This window comes from Cygnus olor, chromosome 2 (genome assembly GCF_009769625.2).
Source record: "Cygnus olor isolate bCygOlo1 chromosome 2, bCygOlo1.pri.v2, whole genome shotgun sequence".
Classification (NCBI taxonomy): domain Eukaryota; kingdom Metazoa; phylum Chordata; class Aves; order Anseriformes; family Anatidae; genus Cygnus; species Cygnus olor.
Genome location: NC_049170.1, coordinates 91950332 through 91966878, shown reverse-complemented (window position 1 = coordinate 91966878; position 16547 = coordinate 91950332). Strand labels below are relative to the sequence as shown.

Genomic DNA, 16547 nt, shown 5'->3' with positions numbered 1-16547 from the left:
TTCTATCTGAATTTAGTCCCAACTAAACATATTGCTATATAGAACCACAGAATGATTTAGGTTGGAAAAGACCTTCAAGATCAGAGTCCAACCACCAACCTGACCTATACAATACTCATGCATTACACTTATATGGAACTTTAGCAACTATTTTTGGGAGCTTTATATGTTCTTCAGCTGACTCTCCTGTCAGCGTTACTTGTGTTGTTTCAATTAGTCAATAACTATAGACAAATAAAATAGAAGATGAGTAAGAAAAATCACTGTAGAAGTGAGAGCTATTACGCTATTGTGTGGAGATCTATTTTATTTTTAAAAAGTATTTGAAGTCAGATATTTCTAACCCTTGAGTGTTTTTACAGTAAATGTTTAATTACAGCACCAAAAGCTTTCTACATGCATTAAGAAAAAATTATACATCTAGAAAAAAATACCCTATTTTTCTTGTATACTGTGCGTGCATGTAAAACATTTTTGCCCAAGAATGCCTCTGTTGTGCTCCACATTGTCCAGAAATTTTTCAATGTGGACATCACCAGCCCCTTCTGAGGCAGGTTCAAGGAACACCAAATCCCTGGAAATGTCTCATCCTCATGGTCAGAGTCTAATTTTAAACTTGAACCATGAGATTTGGGGTTGTTGCTGATGGGTTAATTTCCAGCATTAGCCGTTAAAGCTTTGGAAGTAGCTACCTACTTCTTAGAGTCTTGCTGTGATCTGTTTCAGCCTTACGCAGTAGTTAATTCTGTATAGTTTTGACTTTGTTGTAAAGTAAGATGAATGGTCACTTCTTAAAATTGCTTGTGGACTGTGGCGCACATGGAGTCTAAAAAATACATATACAGAGTCTAAAGAAAATATACTTTGATGCCTAATATAACGTCCCTTCCCTTCTGCCCCCTTGAAATTCTCTTGGGCGCTATTTCTTGAATACATCCCCAACTCAAAGTTGTATCTTCCCCTGATCTGCAGGAATGGCTGCAGTTGTTTATCAAATCCAGCATTTTTGTCTCCATTTGGTGTTTACCCTGTTAGTAGTGGATGCACATTTTTCCCTATCCTTCTCTAGCACTCTTGTTATAGGTCAGTTATTTTTAATTTCCAGTAGGAGAGTTTGGAGGGAGATTTATTAGTGATCATCCTCTTTGCTCCAGGGAAGAAGGTCTCTTCTTGCCTTCTAACTTAACTGTACTAGATGTAATCACTTGAAGTGGAGCAAACACAAAGTCTCCACGTTTCCTCGCCTATTCCTGACAACTTCCAACATTGGAAGGAGATAACTGAAGACCTTATGACAAATAAGGCTGCAATTTGCTAGGTCCTGCATTTTTGCCACCTAGCCTTACCCATAAAAGTAGCCTAGAAGAAAGCTGGAGAGGGACTCTACCAGGGAGTGTAGCCATGGAACCAGGAATAATGGCTTTGAACAAATGGAGGGGAGATTTAGATTAGATGTGATGTGACGAAGAAATTTTTCACTCAGAGCACAAAGCACACATGGGAATTAGGGCTGAAGATGCACCTTGCTTCTGGTTTTTTTCCGTAAAGAATAGAATGAAATTACCTTAAAAAACAGTGTTAAAAATAAACCCAGGGCACAGGATGGGAGATACAGGGCAGTCCCTGTAGCCAAGGGGCAGCCTTTCTCTCTGGCAAGCCAAATGGCTTTGGGGGAGCCAGCCCCAGAAAAGGGGCCCTCAGCCCCCCCAACCCTCCTCCTTGTCCACATGAGGGCATCTTCCAGGCAGCTCCCAACACAGCCGCCTTTGGGCACGCATGGGCCACTCCATCACAGAGGCTTGCTGAGGTCACAGTGGCCACCACTGCCTCGGGCCCTATAAAACAGGCCCCCTGCAGCTGGCCCACCATTCGCTGAGCGTCTAGGCCCTCTGACTGCCAGCTTGTGCGGCAGGAAGGAGACGAGAAGAGCAAGGCGAGTGGCAGGCCTCCTTGGTGTGCGAGGACAGCAATGCAGTCCGGTGAAGCACCAAGAGAGAGTGCACCTGACCAGAAGGAGAGGTGTCGTGGGCGGAGGGATGGCGCTGGCGGCACAAGAGACACCAGTGCCCAAGGGACCTCTGGCGCCCAGCCCACAGACAGATACAGGCGGTACCATTGGCACGGCAACGACACAGGGAACAGGCCGGCCCCTGAAACATCAAGCGACAGGGGGCCTGGGCCTTGCCATAGGAGCAACGGTGATGTGGGGCAAAGGCAGGAACATCAGGCAGACAGCCACAGGGAGCAGAGGCGTGCCCATAGTCCAGGACACAGTGTGGGACCCAGCCATGACCGTAAACCAGATGGCAGAATCGGACCCATGCATGAAAATCAAGCCGACAGTGGCATGGGACCTAGGCACGGAACTGGATTGCCCCCTGGTTCGGCACCCTGGCCTGAGAACATTCTGAACGGAAGGCATCCTCTGTGGGCAGTCCTGGGCAAGGACTGGCTTAGCCTTCTCCCCAACACTGTGGAGCCCATGGAGCTGGATCCACCAGATGTGGAAGAACAGATTCAAGTGGATCCACCTCGGCCAGAGAAGACCTGGGACTACTGTGGCATGTCTTTGTGCTCTGCCATCCGAGAGCACCAACAGCATCACAGGAGTGCCCGGCGAGCCCCCTGGTCGTTGCTCAGGCTCCATCGCAAGCATTAGCTTGGAGCCACCAAACACCACGGACATCCTGCAGGCTTGCCTGTAAGATGTCCCGGCAATAAACAGCTCTTGCCAATTCTCAGGGGTTGTGTGAGTGCTTCTTTTTTTGGGAGGGGGTAGGGGGTGGGGAATGGGCTAAAGTTGCGCCAGGGGAGATTTAGGTTGGATATTAGGAAAAACTTCTTTTCCAAAAGGGTTATTAGGAATGGGCTGCCCAGGGAAGTGGTGGTCACCATCCCTGGAGGTCTTTAAGAGACGTTTAGATGTAGAGCTTAGTGATATGGTTTAGTGGAGGACTTGTTAGTGTTAGGTCAGAGGTTGGACTCGGTGATCTTGGAGGTCTCTTCCAACCTAGATGATTCTGTGATTAGGGCACAAGACACAACTGTTACCCGTTACACCAAAAATCCAAAATCCACAAGTAGCCCAAAAGGGGAAAAAATAACTTTTGTGTACAAGCAATTGCTCATATGAACCTCTAGCTTTAAAGAATATATTTTGACTTCACAGGACATGACAAGACTGGAAGAGGAATCATGAAGGGAAGAGTTCATAGTCTGCAAGTTAGATTCACTGGACATAAAATAGTGCCTCTCAAAATAGATTTAAAGTCTGTACCGAAGCTGCATGATTTGTTTACTGTGCTGCTTTGTTCTATTCTTCAGGTTTGAAGACGGCACAGTCTCTTTTCTTGATATCATTGCTCTGAAACATGGATTTGATGTTCTGGAAAAACTCACAGGTCAGTTAACATGACTTTAATAATGAAGACTGAAGTTCTAGATTTATACTTGGGGCACAAATCTGGTCATATTTCGTATGGCTATAGCTTAGTTTTCCTTTCTGTATTTACAGTCCATATTCATCAATGTGAAGAACAGATTCTTCAGGGTATCTGCTTTATTAAGGCCTTACACATCATATTATTCCAACCTCCTTTGGAAAAAATAAAGTATCCATCCTGTTTTAACCTAACACACATTTAAGGCTTGAGTACATCAAGCACTTCTAGTCTGCCTCACACTCAGAAAGGTGCAATAGGAAAATAATAGTAGAAAGTAGCTGAGCTACATCCTATTCATACTTGAAGCAGTAAGAGTTCCTGCTGTGCATGAGGACCAGGCAACTTGACCTGGTGCAGAAAAGCTATTTGGTAATACAGATTTAGAGAGAAACCAAGAAAGAGAGTTTAAAGTGCAGCCAAAAGCTTTTTTGTTAGATAGGAAATCCAGTTCCACTGTGTGGGTAGTTATCTTCATGCAGCAAGATTTCCAAACTATGATTTCTCACAGCAGTTAATTTATGTCTGTACTTTGAAACACTGTAGTGGAAAGCAGCATTATGTGTTTTTTGTTGTTGTTTGTTTGTTTGTTTTTCCTCATTCTGTTCTTGATATGAGATAACTTACCACTGTAAATCTTAAGGAAATTCTCCGCTTTCTCCCTCAGAGAAGCACATGGCTGTGAAATTGTAGTACAGTTCCTGTTCCCTGAGGTGCAAGGTGAAAGGAAAAGAGACAAGTCACAGCTTGCTGCAGGGGAAGTTCTGACTGGGTATAAAGAAGTATTCTTTTTCAGGATGAGGGTAGTCAAACACTGGAACAAGTGCCCAGAGAAGTCTGCCAAATCTCCATCCTTGCGTATTTTCAGAATTCGGCTGGACTTGGCCCTGAACAATCAGAGCCTGTGGCTATGTATAACTACACTTCAGATTTCTAAACAAACTCATATCCTGCCATCTTCGTCTATCCTGTGGTTTATGGAATTGACGTTCCCCAGTCACACTAAGTTTGGGAAGCCAGCGCAAACCTGGCAAAGGTCCCTTTGCAGTAGATTTCCCTGGTAATGATCATTTCCATGGTACATTTACTGCCATGACTTTATCTTCCCAAGGAAAGGGAAGAGCAGGCTTGCTAGGGAGCCTTTTGACTTTGAAACTCTTTTCTTGAGCTCCTCCTGTTTGAGTATCTTTGAAGTCCTTACCAGGGAGCTAACACTACAGTCCCAGATATAACTTTGAGCTGGATCATAGTCTTCAAACCAGACACTCTATGTGAGGGGTGACACTCATCGTGCCGTGTTGACTCCAGGATACCCTTCTGCTTGTCTGGCTCTGCACCCCAAACACACAGCCTGTCTGTGATTGCTGCTGTAGGTCAGTGATTCTCCTGAAAGGTGCAGGAGATTGCACCTAGCCAGGGAAGCATGCAGCACTGGCTGTGCAGGAGCCTGGCACTGTGGCGTGCTTCCACATGTGGAGTGTGCAAAGTTAACAAAATATGCTCCTGGAATATGTCTCATAGTCAGGTGCATGCACAGTTAATGTGAAATTTCTGGACCTCCCTTCTCCAGTGCACCCTTCAATTTCCTATATTAAGGCATAAAGTGCATCGTGATCTGAGTCGAGAGACACACTGACCATGAGCTTTTCAGGCTTGCATAATTTCTATTTGTGTCTGTGGAGGTTTCTTGTCAGGAGCTATCTGAAGGTTTCTAGTTTCTTTTTCCTCACAGAGATTTTTGTGAAGGATATTCTCTTATATACTTGCTCATGTGGAAGTCAACAGAAGAGTTTTCATCGACTTCAATGGGAGTCTGACTGAGCCCCAACAAAAAAGGATGGTTTGCTTTATGGGGCTCTGCATGGAAACCAGGGATCCAAAATAAGCCTTTACTATACATACCTTCTTGCACTACAAAATGGTTCAGAAGAATGTACAATCTTAAGCAAACACATTCCTTTGTAAAGGGGGCTAACTGCTTTGGTTTAATGTGTAGGAGCATCGCCTGGCATGCCTGATGTAATGGGAGCATCTCTTCCATTGCATTCCTCATCCATCTCAGCCTTCTCTTGGTACCCATTTCAGCTAAACTGCTGAAAAAAACTCCTGATACTAGGCAGAGGGGGATATTTGGCCCTGAACGAAGTGTGAAGCAGTTGATAAAAGGGTAGAATACATGCAAGAACAAAGAGTCTGTTGAGGCCTTTCAGTCTTTACTATTGCTTTTAATTTGCCTTCTCACGGATAAAAATGATGAAAATCTAGGGTAGCTGAAGTGACTTGGAGACCTGTCTGTCAAAGGGTTCATCCACAAAAATGTTATGAGGGTGAGTCAGTTGGCTTTAATTCTGGGCTTGATTCATTTATTGCTTATTGAGTTTTGGTTTTGTTTGTTTATTTGTTTTAAGATATGTATCTTTTTTAAGTCTGGCTTTAATAATAGCTTTCTATCTCCAGTATCTGAAGTATATCAAATTTTATTTGCTCCAACACTCATCAATACCCAGGTTTAACTGGTTCAAATAGCAAAGCAGATGCATTTATACTATGCTGAAGGGAACAAGGTGAACTGTTGTATTTGTTCATTAATAAAAAATGCACTCAACTATATCAGCACCATATTCTTTACCAGTCTGCCTGAATGAAATCATTACAAAGCTTTTTATGGCGCTCTGTCACTTTGGGAGTAGCTATGGACTGCTGTCTTCTGGATGCTGGAACATTTCTGTGGATGTGGTAAAAAGTTTACTAAGTCTTCCAAAGCAATGATTTCAGTTTTCTGAGGCATAACAACATCTATATTAAATTAGCTTCACAGAGATTTTTTTAGTGTTGGGTTTTGTTTTTTTTTTTCTCACTATATTCTAATTATTGTATTCTAACAGGTATAATAACCTCTGTTTTTCCTGATATTGCTTATTGCAACAGCTTATGTTTTTGCTAGAAAGCAAGGTTTCTTAAAGCTAAAAATAGCTAGGTCAAAAACATAGAGGTTGTTACAAGTTTTCAGACTAATAATCCTTTCATTTAAAATAAAAATAAAAAATAGGAATATTTCTATTTTCCTTGGAAAAATTAACTTGTCACACTGCTTAATAGTAGAAAGGCAAAGGGAGGTGAGATTAAATATATGTATATATAGGCTGAAGGACTGAATGAGAAGAAACCTACACTGAGGAGAAAATTGAGAAACTAAATAAATAATGTTTGTGACATCTTTGGATTTAGAAACTTCATCACTGTTGGTGTAGCTTAGGTACTTTGGTGGTCTCTAGACAAACTCTGAGTGCCACACTGAAAAGCAGAAGTGACAGCACTGCCTCTTAACATCTATAAGAGACCAGTGAAAGTTACAGGAATCTATGGTGAAAGAAGAAATTTAATTCTGCAAAGGATTTTAGACACCAGTTGATCCCTGAATTTTTCCCAAAGTCAGGTTAGTCCTATACCATTATATGTGACCCCAGATGAATTAAAACTTGCTCCACATAAGTAGGAATGTTCAGTGTCTCCCTTCATACTAAAACGTAAGTGATTACGGGTGTGTGTACATACATTTCCACGTGGTATGTTTTTTTAATTAAAATTTGATCATACAAAAGAGAAATCAAGTAACTACCTGTAAAAGGTGGTAGGACAAAGTTGTACAGCTGTGGTCACATTTGGATTTTTCCATCACAAACCACAGCCTACAAAGCGGTAGGTGCTGTCCAGAACGGTTTGTTTACCTTTCCAAATGTTTAGCTCTTCAGTATCTGTAGGCATTGAACATATCTGTGCCTGGCACAACCTATGCAACAAGGGATTTAGTGATTTGGTATTGCCATTTTCCCCTCACCATGCCTCCTGGACATCATTGAGAGTATTGAAGCTTTGCAGGTTCCTTAATTTCTGTTGAAGGAACTCTGTTCCTTTTGAACATAGATTATTGGCGTTTGCATGTATGCAATAAAGCTATCACATGCTGTAGGAATGCTCTGCAATCCAGGACTGCAGATTTGTTCTTATCCACTTTATGTATATTTCTTCCACTTCGACTGTCAGAGTTTCCAGTGGCAAAATGCACTGTCAGATGGGAATCACTTCTGAATGATGCTTTCTTGTAGCTCCAGGTTGCATTCACCCACTACAAAAAGTGCTTCTCATTCTGGGTTGGAAATAGCCTGGAGCAGAAACAAGCAAGATAAACAAAGTGATTTTGTTATTAAGTGTTCCCTTCTGTGTAATGAAAGCACTGCTGAAGTTCTCTTGGGATGTAAGGTAGCTGGATTGACCGGTGTAATTATTGAAGATAGAGAGGGAGATCACTAATGGAAGGTTTCATCATTAGGCTGTGCTGAGATAAGTAGAGGTCTGTTTCCAAGTCTGATATCATCCCAACTAAGTCCTTGACCTGTCTCAACTTCCATTTAACAAGAAGGCATAGTTCATGCCAAACTTATATCATGATGTGTGTGAGTATTTAAGGCATTTTCAGACATCTTGTATATTAGGATCTTTAAACTTGACCTTAGCTGCTATGCGCTCTTATTAGTAAATATTTATCAGTTGTACAAATGAAGCTAATGTACATCATTGGCAATTATTTTAGAAGTGCTACTTTAATTATGATGTCTATTCAGTCAGGAAACAATCCTTTTCACAGTAAAATGTAATATGTATTGGAAGAAATAGTGAAATACAGACTAAGTCTCATAAGCATGATGAATTTAAAGTCCTTTTTAAAGCCATTGGGTTGTTGATTGGTTGTTGGAAAGTAAAGGTTGTGCTGTCTTTCATAGAGTCAATTATACCACATAACAGCTGAAAAAAAATACAGTGCAGGATGCTAAATGGTAAGGCTAATTTTTATTTTTACCTTGGCCTTTGAAAATTGGGACTTCTGAGTTGTTTTCTGCCATGTTTTAGTTTTTGCCATCATCTCATATATCACAGACTGGTTGCAGCTAGTGGTGGGATATTGGACAGCCTCCTGATGATGGTACTGTACAGACTCTCGTGTGTGTCATGTTTAAATACTTATGGTTTCACAAATTATCCAGTTCAGGGTCAGAAAATATCTTTCTTTCCTTGATCAGATTGGCAAGGATCACTGGAATTTCTTCTGTGTAGAGATTTGTGACTGCTTCCTGCCATCATCTTGGCTTTTCACTGGGACAGTTGGTGTAATGCCTGTGATTTTTTACTGCTTTCATCCTTGGTGCTGCTTTCGTTCATATTTTTAATGGATTGGGTTTTTTTTTTTTTATTTTAAGAATAAAGATGGCATTAATACATGTCTTCTGGCATGTGATAGGCGTGTTGGAAGTGGATGCTCCATTTTGGTCAAAATATATAAAATTCTTCACTTTTGAGGAAACCCTCCCCTTGGTTTGAGAGAGGATGAATCACTGATGGAAATTTTTACTTTCCCTCTGCCAACCATTTGCCACAAGATGAACTGTAATGTAAAAGAAACCTGAGCAATTTGTACAAGTCTCCTCACTTCGCTGCTCACAATTAACACCTTCTGTAACTGCACTTGGAAGATCAATAGGGTTTGTTGATGTCTTTTTTCATGAGAAAAAAAAATGTTCGACAAGTCGACACTGGTGAGAAGGTGCTCTATCCACACTCTAAATATGAAAATATGGGTACACTAAAGAGAGGACATTTTAAATTCTGGCTTCAGAAAGAAAAGTAAGACTTATAAATATGAAAGGGTTGTAAAAAATAAAAATAAAAAAAAATGAAAAGCTTAAAGCCGAAAGGTATTCTGATTCCCAGATAATGACACTACTAGGTACGTCAAAAGACAAAAATCTCTCCTTTCCTTTCATGGTTAGTGAGGTGACTGTTTCTGTTTTCTATTTTCTATCCCTGGATGAACTTGGTTTAGAGAACAAACTAGAAAGAAAGTTATTTATGTACTGCTACCAGCTCTTGCTGCTAGCATGTTATGTCAGTCTAGGTTTCTTAGTTTTCTTTTGTGACTTGACTAATGCAAACTACACATAATTTATACCCTTGAAAGCAGAGCAGAACAGCTAGGGCTTGATTTCAGAAGCTATGAAAAAGTGAGTTAGCAGGAAAAAATCCTGCCAAGGCTGCTTTTGGAGGGTTTAATCTGTATATAAGGTTTATTTCTAGAAATGAAAACTGCTTTTATGTTTTTGGTTTTGTTCTAATGTGCATTTACTAATATTGATGTGGATTGCATTCGCAAGCTTCCTAATCTGTGAAGAGGGCTAGGCAAGGACTAAAAATGTCAGTCTTTCCTCAGACCTGTAGAGATAACACAGGGAGAGGTAGTACAGTACAGAAATGTCTTGGGTGTTTTTGCATAATACAGCTGGAGAGAAAAATACACTTCTTAGGAACTAAAATAAGAGGAAAAATGTCTTTGTTATAAGCTGAGCTGATGAAGAAAAAGCGCTGCACAGCTGACAGAAGATATACACTTGGCAAGAGATAATTGTTCTGTGTTCAAACAAAGCAGCTAGCAAGACTTCTGTGTTGAAGGCATTTGGTGGCAAGCAGTATTATTGCAGGGGAGGGATTTGTAGCAGAGTCTTTTCGTGCTTGGGAGACATCTGGAAAGAGGAAGCCGAAGCAACTAATACCTGGGGGATCAGCACAGGTGCTGTGGCACTGGTTTGCCAAGGCCAGTGCTGGCAGGAAGCATTGCTGACGGGCTTTTCGCTCGTGCAGTGATAACTGAGCTCTTGAAGTCTGCAGTTACTGAGAACTTCTCCTTTGGCACGGCTATGTGCATTGCAGGTCCCCAGATATTAATGAGTGTAAGAAACTTGAGGCATTTTTGTTTTGAGGCAGCTTCATGTGTTACCATATAAAAGGATGCTGGATTCACTGATCTCAGTTTTCTCACCAAGTAATGTTTAACCATACACTATTAACACCAGAGAGTCTCGTGTATACCAGTTAGTATGGCCCATGTCTGCCCTCCCTCTTCCATCCATCTTTACGTGCATAGTTTAATCCCTGGATGACGAAGAAATTACATACATGTATTGGGTGTCCTACTAGTTGCACTTCCATATTGCAGATCAGGATTTACTTCTGTAGTTACTGGAAGCACCCTGGTGTAAAACTGCTTTAAGTAAGATGGCAGTATGCCCTTTGGTTTTTGGTATGATTTATACACCTTCATCTAACTGTTGGTTTAAAAATAAAATAAAATAAAAACACATGGGGAAGAAATAGAAAGAACAGCATTGTCATGCGGAATATGGCAGCTGCTGAACATGTTAGTACCCTCAGTGTTACTGTGTTATGGGTTGCTGTCTTTACTAAAACCAGCAGAAATGCCACTGTCTTAGAAAGAACCAGTGATTTAGAAGAACTGTTGCTCTGAATCCTAAGGAGTGATAAAGTGCGCTCTTGCACTTGTCATTCCCAGATACAGGCTTTAAGACAGGAGTGTTGTCATTAGTTGTGCATTCTTGTCTGCTTTCTCTCTCTGCTAATCATTTTTTTTCCAGCCCTGATTGTTAACATAAGAATTTGGAGGCCTTCCTTGAGCTGCGGTAGCTATAAATCAAAGTTGTTAATGAGCTGATAAAAGTAAAGTTTGTCCATGTGCTAGTTCAGTTTCTTCAAGGTAGTGGTTGGTGATTTAACAAGAATGATAAAATCCCAGGCCTCTTCTCTCCCTATCACTGAAATCAGGAGAAGTATATAGTAGTGAACAACCAGGAAAGCAAGATGGGAGGACATTTAATAAATTGCAGTGATTAAGCTATCTCTATACCAACTCTATTTATGTAGTTCAAAATAAACCATTGTGTTTCTAATCAAATAAGTTTTTTTTTGTTTTGTTTTGTTTTGTTTTTTTACCATAGTAGAGCAAATTACTAATCTGTCGGTATATTTTTTGATCACATTGTATGTGAATGCTGTTTATCCTTGACTTAAACTGTGGAGCCTCCTTCCTCTTCAGATTATTTTTTGAACAAGGTTTTACGAATGTGAACATTAACTGTGAATTCTGATGTTCTTGCAGTTCTGAGTACCTTAGTGTATGTACATGGGTTAATAGAGGAAAGGTGACTTATCTGCTTTGCATCAGATGGCTTCTGTGAAACTAAGCCCTGACCTGAGTTGAGGTTGAGTCACCATCCCTAGAGGTCTTTAAGAGATGTTTAGATGTTGAACTTAGTGATATGGTCTAGTGGAGGACTTGTTAGTGTTAGGTCAGAGGTTGGGCTAGGTGATCTTGGAGGTCTCTTCCAACCTAGACGATTCTGTGATTCTGTGACCTATTGATGTATCAGAACCTCTACAGTATAATCATAGAATCACAGAATGATTTGGATTAGAAGGGACCTTAAAGATCATCTAATTCCAATCCCCCTGCTGCGGGTAGGGATACTTCCACTAGACCAAAGCCCCATCTAGCCTGGCCTTGAACACATCTAGGGATGGGGCATCCACAGCTTCTCTGGGCAACCTGTGCCAGTGCCTCACCACCCTCTGAGTGAGGAATTTCTTCTTATAGCTAATCTAAATCAACCCTCTTTTAGTTTAAAACCATTCAATCCCTTTGTCCTATCACTATACTCTCAGATAAAGAGTGCCTCTCAAACTTTCTCGTATGCCCCTTTTAAGTACTGGAAGGCTGCTATAAGGTCTCCCCAGAGCCTTCTCTTCTCCAGGCTGAACAACCCCAACTCCCTCAGCCTGTCTTGATAGGAGAGGTGCTCCATCCCCTTAATCATTCTCATGGCCCTCCTCTGGACTCATTCTAACAGCCCCATCTCCTTCTTGTGCTGGGGGCCCCAGAGCTGAAAGTAGGGCTCCAGGTGGGGTCTCATGAGAGCAGAGCGGAGGGGGAGAATCACCTCCCTCGCCCTGCTGGTCACACTGCTTTTGATGCAGCCCAGGATATGGTTGGCTTTCTGGGCTGCATGCACACATTGACGGCTCACATTGAGCTTCTTGTCAACCAACACCCCCAGGTCCTTCTCCTCAGGGCTGCTCTCAATCCATTCTCTGCCCAGTCTGCATTTTTGCTTGGGATTGCCCTGGCCCAGATGCAAGACCTTGCCCTTGGCCTTGTTGAACCTCATGAGGTTCACACAGGCCCACCTCTCAAGCCTGTCCAGGTCCCTCTGGATGGCATCCCTTCCCTCCAGCATGTTGACCACGCCACACAGCCTGGTGACACCAGCAAACTTGCTGAGGGTGCACACAATCCCACTGTCCATGTTGCTGACAAAGATGTTAAACAGCACCAGTCCCAATACCAACCTCTGAGGTACAGCACTCATTGCCGATCTCCACTTGGACACTGAGGCATTGACTGCAACTCTCTGAGTGTGACCATCCCGCCAGTTCCTTACCTACCAACTGGTCCATCCATCAAATCCACGTTCCCCAATTTAGAGTCAAGGATATCATGCAAGACAGTGTCAAATGCTTTGCACAAGTCCAGGTAGGTGATGTCAGTTGCTCTTCCCCATCCACCAAAGCTGTAACCCCATTGTAGAAGGCCACCAGATTTTTCAGGCACGATCTACCCTTAGCGAAGCCATGTTGGCTGTCATCAGTCACCTCCTTATTTTCCATAGGCCTTAGCATAGTTTTCAGGAGGATCTGCTCCATGATCTTGTCAAGCATAGAAGTGAGACAGACCTCATTTGTGTGGACACTCTTATGAAGTCAATGGGGCCATGAAAAGAAGGCTAATTACAATGGGTAGGGTGCTAGATGAGGACTTGTGAGGCTTGAGCTCCTTTCCTCACTCACACACGAAGTTTACTTGACTTTTATTGAATCATGTACATACTAATATTCAGGGGAGCAGTGAGTTAGGTAACTGTGTTCACAGACTCACAGAATGGTTGAGGTTGATAGGGGACTTCTGGAGGCCATCTTGTCCAACCCTCTACTCAAGCAGGGATACCCAGAGCAGGTTGCCTGGGACCATGTCCAGGCAGGAGACTCTCCAGCCTCTATGGGCAACATATGCCAGTCAGTGCTCATTTACGCACTTGGTGAAGAATTGCTTCCTGAAAGAGTTTCTAGATCTGGATTTGGACTCTGTGTGGGATTTACCTTACGTTGTTCTCAGAACCAATGTCTGATCTGACTATCTAGATTCCCATTGCAATCCATGGAAAGAGACAGTACTTCACCACCTTGATTTTTCTGACGTATTTTGAATATTTGGGATGAAGTGAGTTATAGCCAGCAATGCCAGTTCTTCTCATTGTCTATTAAGGGAGCCTAGATGATTAGCTTAGCATGGCATAAGAAATTTTTTGACTTTTAAAGAACCTTCCTTCTTAATGGTCATGTGGGACTAGAAATCTGAACTGTCAGATTAATTGAGGTGGAAGTAGTGTTCGTGAGTATTTTGGGTTTTTTTAGCCTTTCCTTAGGATTTGTGGTTAGTGTTGGGCATAACAGACTCTCCGTTTCTATTGGCTGAAATAAACTGATAAAGCAGAACAGGGAATAGGTTGGAAAAATCCTGAGGAGCGTGAAGTCTTCACATAAGTTTTCTTATTTGTGAAACCCTCATCCGTCTATTACTCAAAGTGATTTCTGTTTTGCAACATATATTTCATGCTTCAAATCCAAGTTTATTCAGGTAGATGTTGCTTTCTCTGAGAGGGAAAGACTTACATTCTGACAGCAGACAAACTATTTTGCAAAGGCAAAAAAAAAAAAAAAAAAATCTATCAGGGAGAGAATGTCCCTGTTATTTAAAAAAAAATAATCATAGAATCAGTCAGGTTGGAAAAAAGAATATGTACAGCTGACTTCAGAAGTCTGTGATCATTTTCATTTCCAACTTACTAGTTAAAGCAGATTAGGAAAAAGGCTCGATTGGTTCTTTTGCATCAAAAGAAGCTGTTGTTGGGACTGTTGTTAATTTATTAGGAAAGTCATGCTCAACGGAGCACATATTTGCTAATGGGTGTAGATAGAATTAAAACAATTACAGACTCAGTATTACAAAATGAGCAAGTAGGTGAGATAGTCTTGCGCAACTATCTGAAAATACCGCCAAGCACACATCATGTATTTGGAAGGCAAGTCTGAAATAATGGATGACTTCTTTTTTCTTTCTGTAGATAAAGAGTCTATTCGAAGTTCTGCCTGAGGTAGTGTTGTGAAATCTGTCACTTTCAATAAACAAAGTGGGAGAAATTATTGTAGCCTACATCAAGGGAGAATGGGTATAAGACCCTACTCTTCAATAAAGGTTGTAGGAATATTAACAGCAGTCAAGAGTAATGAAACTCTGATCTGCTGGCTCATATACTGACCCAGCACTGCCGATGCATGGCTAAAGGAAATCTTGGAAAAACGCTTTCTGTCTTTAATATCTTCCTCCCTAGAAGATCATTTTCTGTGTCAGATGTAGTTAGGAGATGATGGAATTGTCGGTTTCACTACAAAGTTGCCATTATCATTGCTAAGAAATAGAGAACCTATAAAGGCTGTGGAACCACATTTTTAAAAGAGGTGAGGGTTTTCATAGTTAGCCTTGGGTGTAGAACTTCCAAAGATTTTTTGCTGTCTAAATTGATTGGTGGGTCAAGGTCTTGGTTATTCTTGGAATGCCATTTTTAAATGGGGAAAAAAATAATCAAAAAATTTTGCAGCTGTATTCTTAAGCCTGTACAAGAAATAGTCAAATACCCTCTATAGTACTAGCTGAAAACCAGAGCTGAAACAGAAATGGAAAATAAAATTAGACTTTAATTAATTCCATTAAATCTTAAACAATGTAATATATTGCTAATTAATTTTGCCATGTCTTGATATGCTAACAAGGAAATAAAATGTTACCTTGTGGATACTAATTTACTTGACAGATAACGTGAACAGATTTCTTACCAATATACACCTAGAAAATGAATCTTGATAGGGCAGTGAAATAAATTTAATTATATGAAGTACTAGAGCACTCTGTGACAGGAGAAGGGATCAATGTTTTGGCATTCGCAAGAAGGTCTGTCTGGTCCTGGGGCGTGCACTTCAGCCATTCCTCTGCAGATGTCAGGGTCCCATTCTAATGCAAGTTGGTTACCGTGGCAAGGATTACTTTATTTCATTTACTACATTTTTAATTTCCTAGCTAACTGGATCCAGCTTTTTCAGCCCATCATGCAACACAGAGATTTTATGCTAAATCCAAAGGGGCTAAATTAAAGTGAAAGGAAATTTGCATATTGTGTAAAACTCTACTTGTTCAGCAGATCCAGATTATATGGTGCTAATCACAAACACTAGATAGAGAAAATCCTCTTGAAGTCACCCTGGGGTTAAGTCAACTGCTTTACACTCTTTGACATATACCCATGAAATATGTAATCAAGTCTGTTTGACGTCCTCTCCTAATTACGTGTGTGTATTTTAAGCAGATGCTTTTCCAGCTGATCTGTGCCTTTTGAGATCGTTTCTTCATTATTAATCAGAAAATCATGCTGTATGTTAATGACAAGTGCCAATTATGAGAAACTAATATTAGTTTCTTTGCTTAGAAGCTGTGCTTTTCCAAATAAGACCATTGCCAAACAACATATAGATGTAAAGAAAATGTAAGAATCTCTGAATGTTATCCATCAGGGGCATAATTATTCTACCATGTACTGCTCTATTTCAGTCTAAAACTAAAATTTATTCTCCCATATACCAATTTTTTTCTTTGAGAGAAATCATTAAGTAAATTCTCTGCTGGAAGTAAAAATGGACTATTAGTTTTCGCAAAAGCTGGAATTTAAATGATAAAAATATTTTCCCTTCAAGACTCTACATTCTTAACTTCTGTCAAGAATATTAATACATAAGTTTAGCCTTTCATGAATTCTTCTTAGTCAGTGAGATAATAACAGAAGACAAAATTAATATTTAATTAACTTGGGTGTCACTGAGTTTTGAGTAAAACCCACTTTTATTGTGACTATGACAGAATAGTCTTCAGAATTGCTAGTGACCTAGTTGCTCTTACCCCTACTCTTCAGTTTAAAGGCACAAACTGCCACTTGCATTTTGTTGTAGCTTAGTTTATAACTTAGTGTGTGTTCCCTTCAGTGAGTTTAGCAGAGACATCTACTGGCAAAATTTTAACTAGCATTCTCTTCTTCATGTCCT

The 16547-nt window shown here is 40.8% G+C and overlaps 1 protein-coding gene across 3 annotated transcripts in view; it reads left to right on the top strand.

Annotated features, from left to right (window-relative positions):
• The window catches only part of MOCOS (molybdenum cofactor sulfurase), a 233051-nt gene that overhangs the window by 127236 nt on the left and 89268 nt on the right, over nt 1-16547 (top strand). For all 3 annotated transcript variants that reach the window (XM_040549017.1, XM_040549018.1, XM_040549019.1), the window contains one exon: nt 3325-3401. In XM_040549017.1, coding sequence (XP_040404951.1) covers nt 3325-3401 — 77 coding nt within the window. The remainder of the gene's footprint in view (nt 1-3324; nt 3402-16547) is intronic.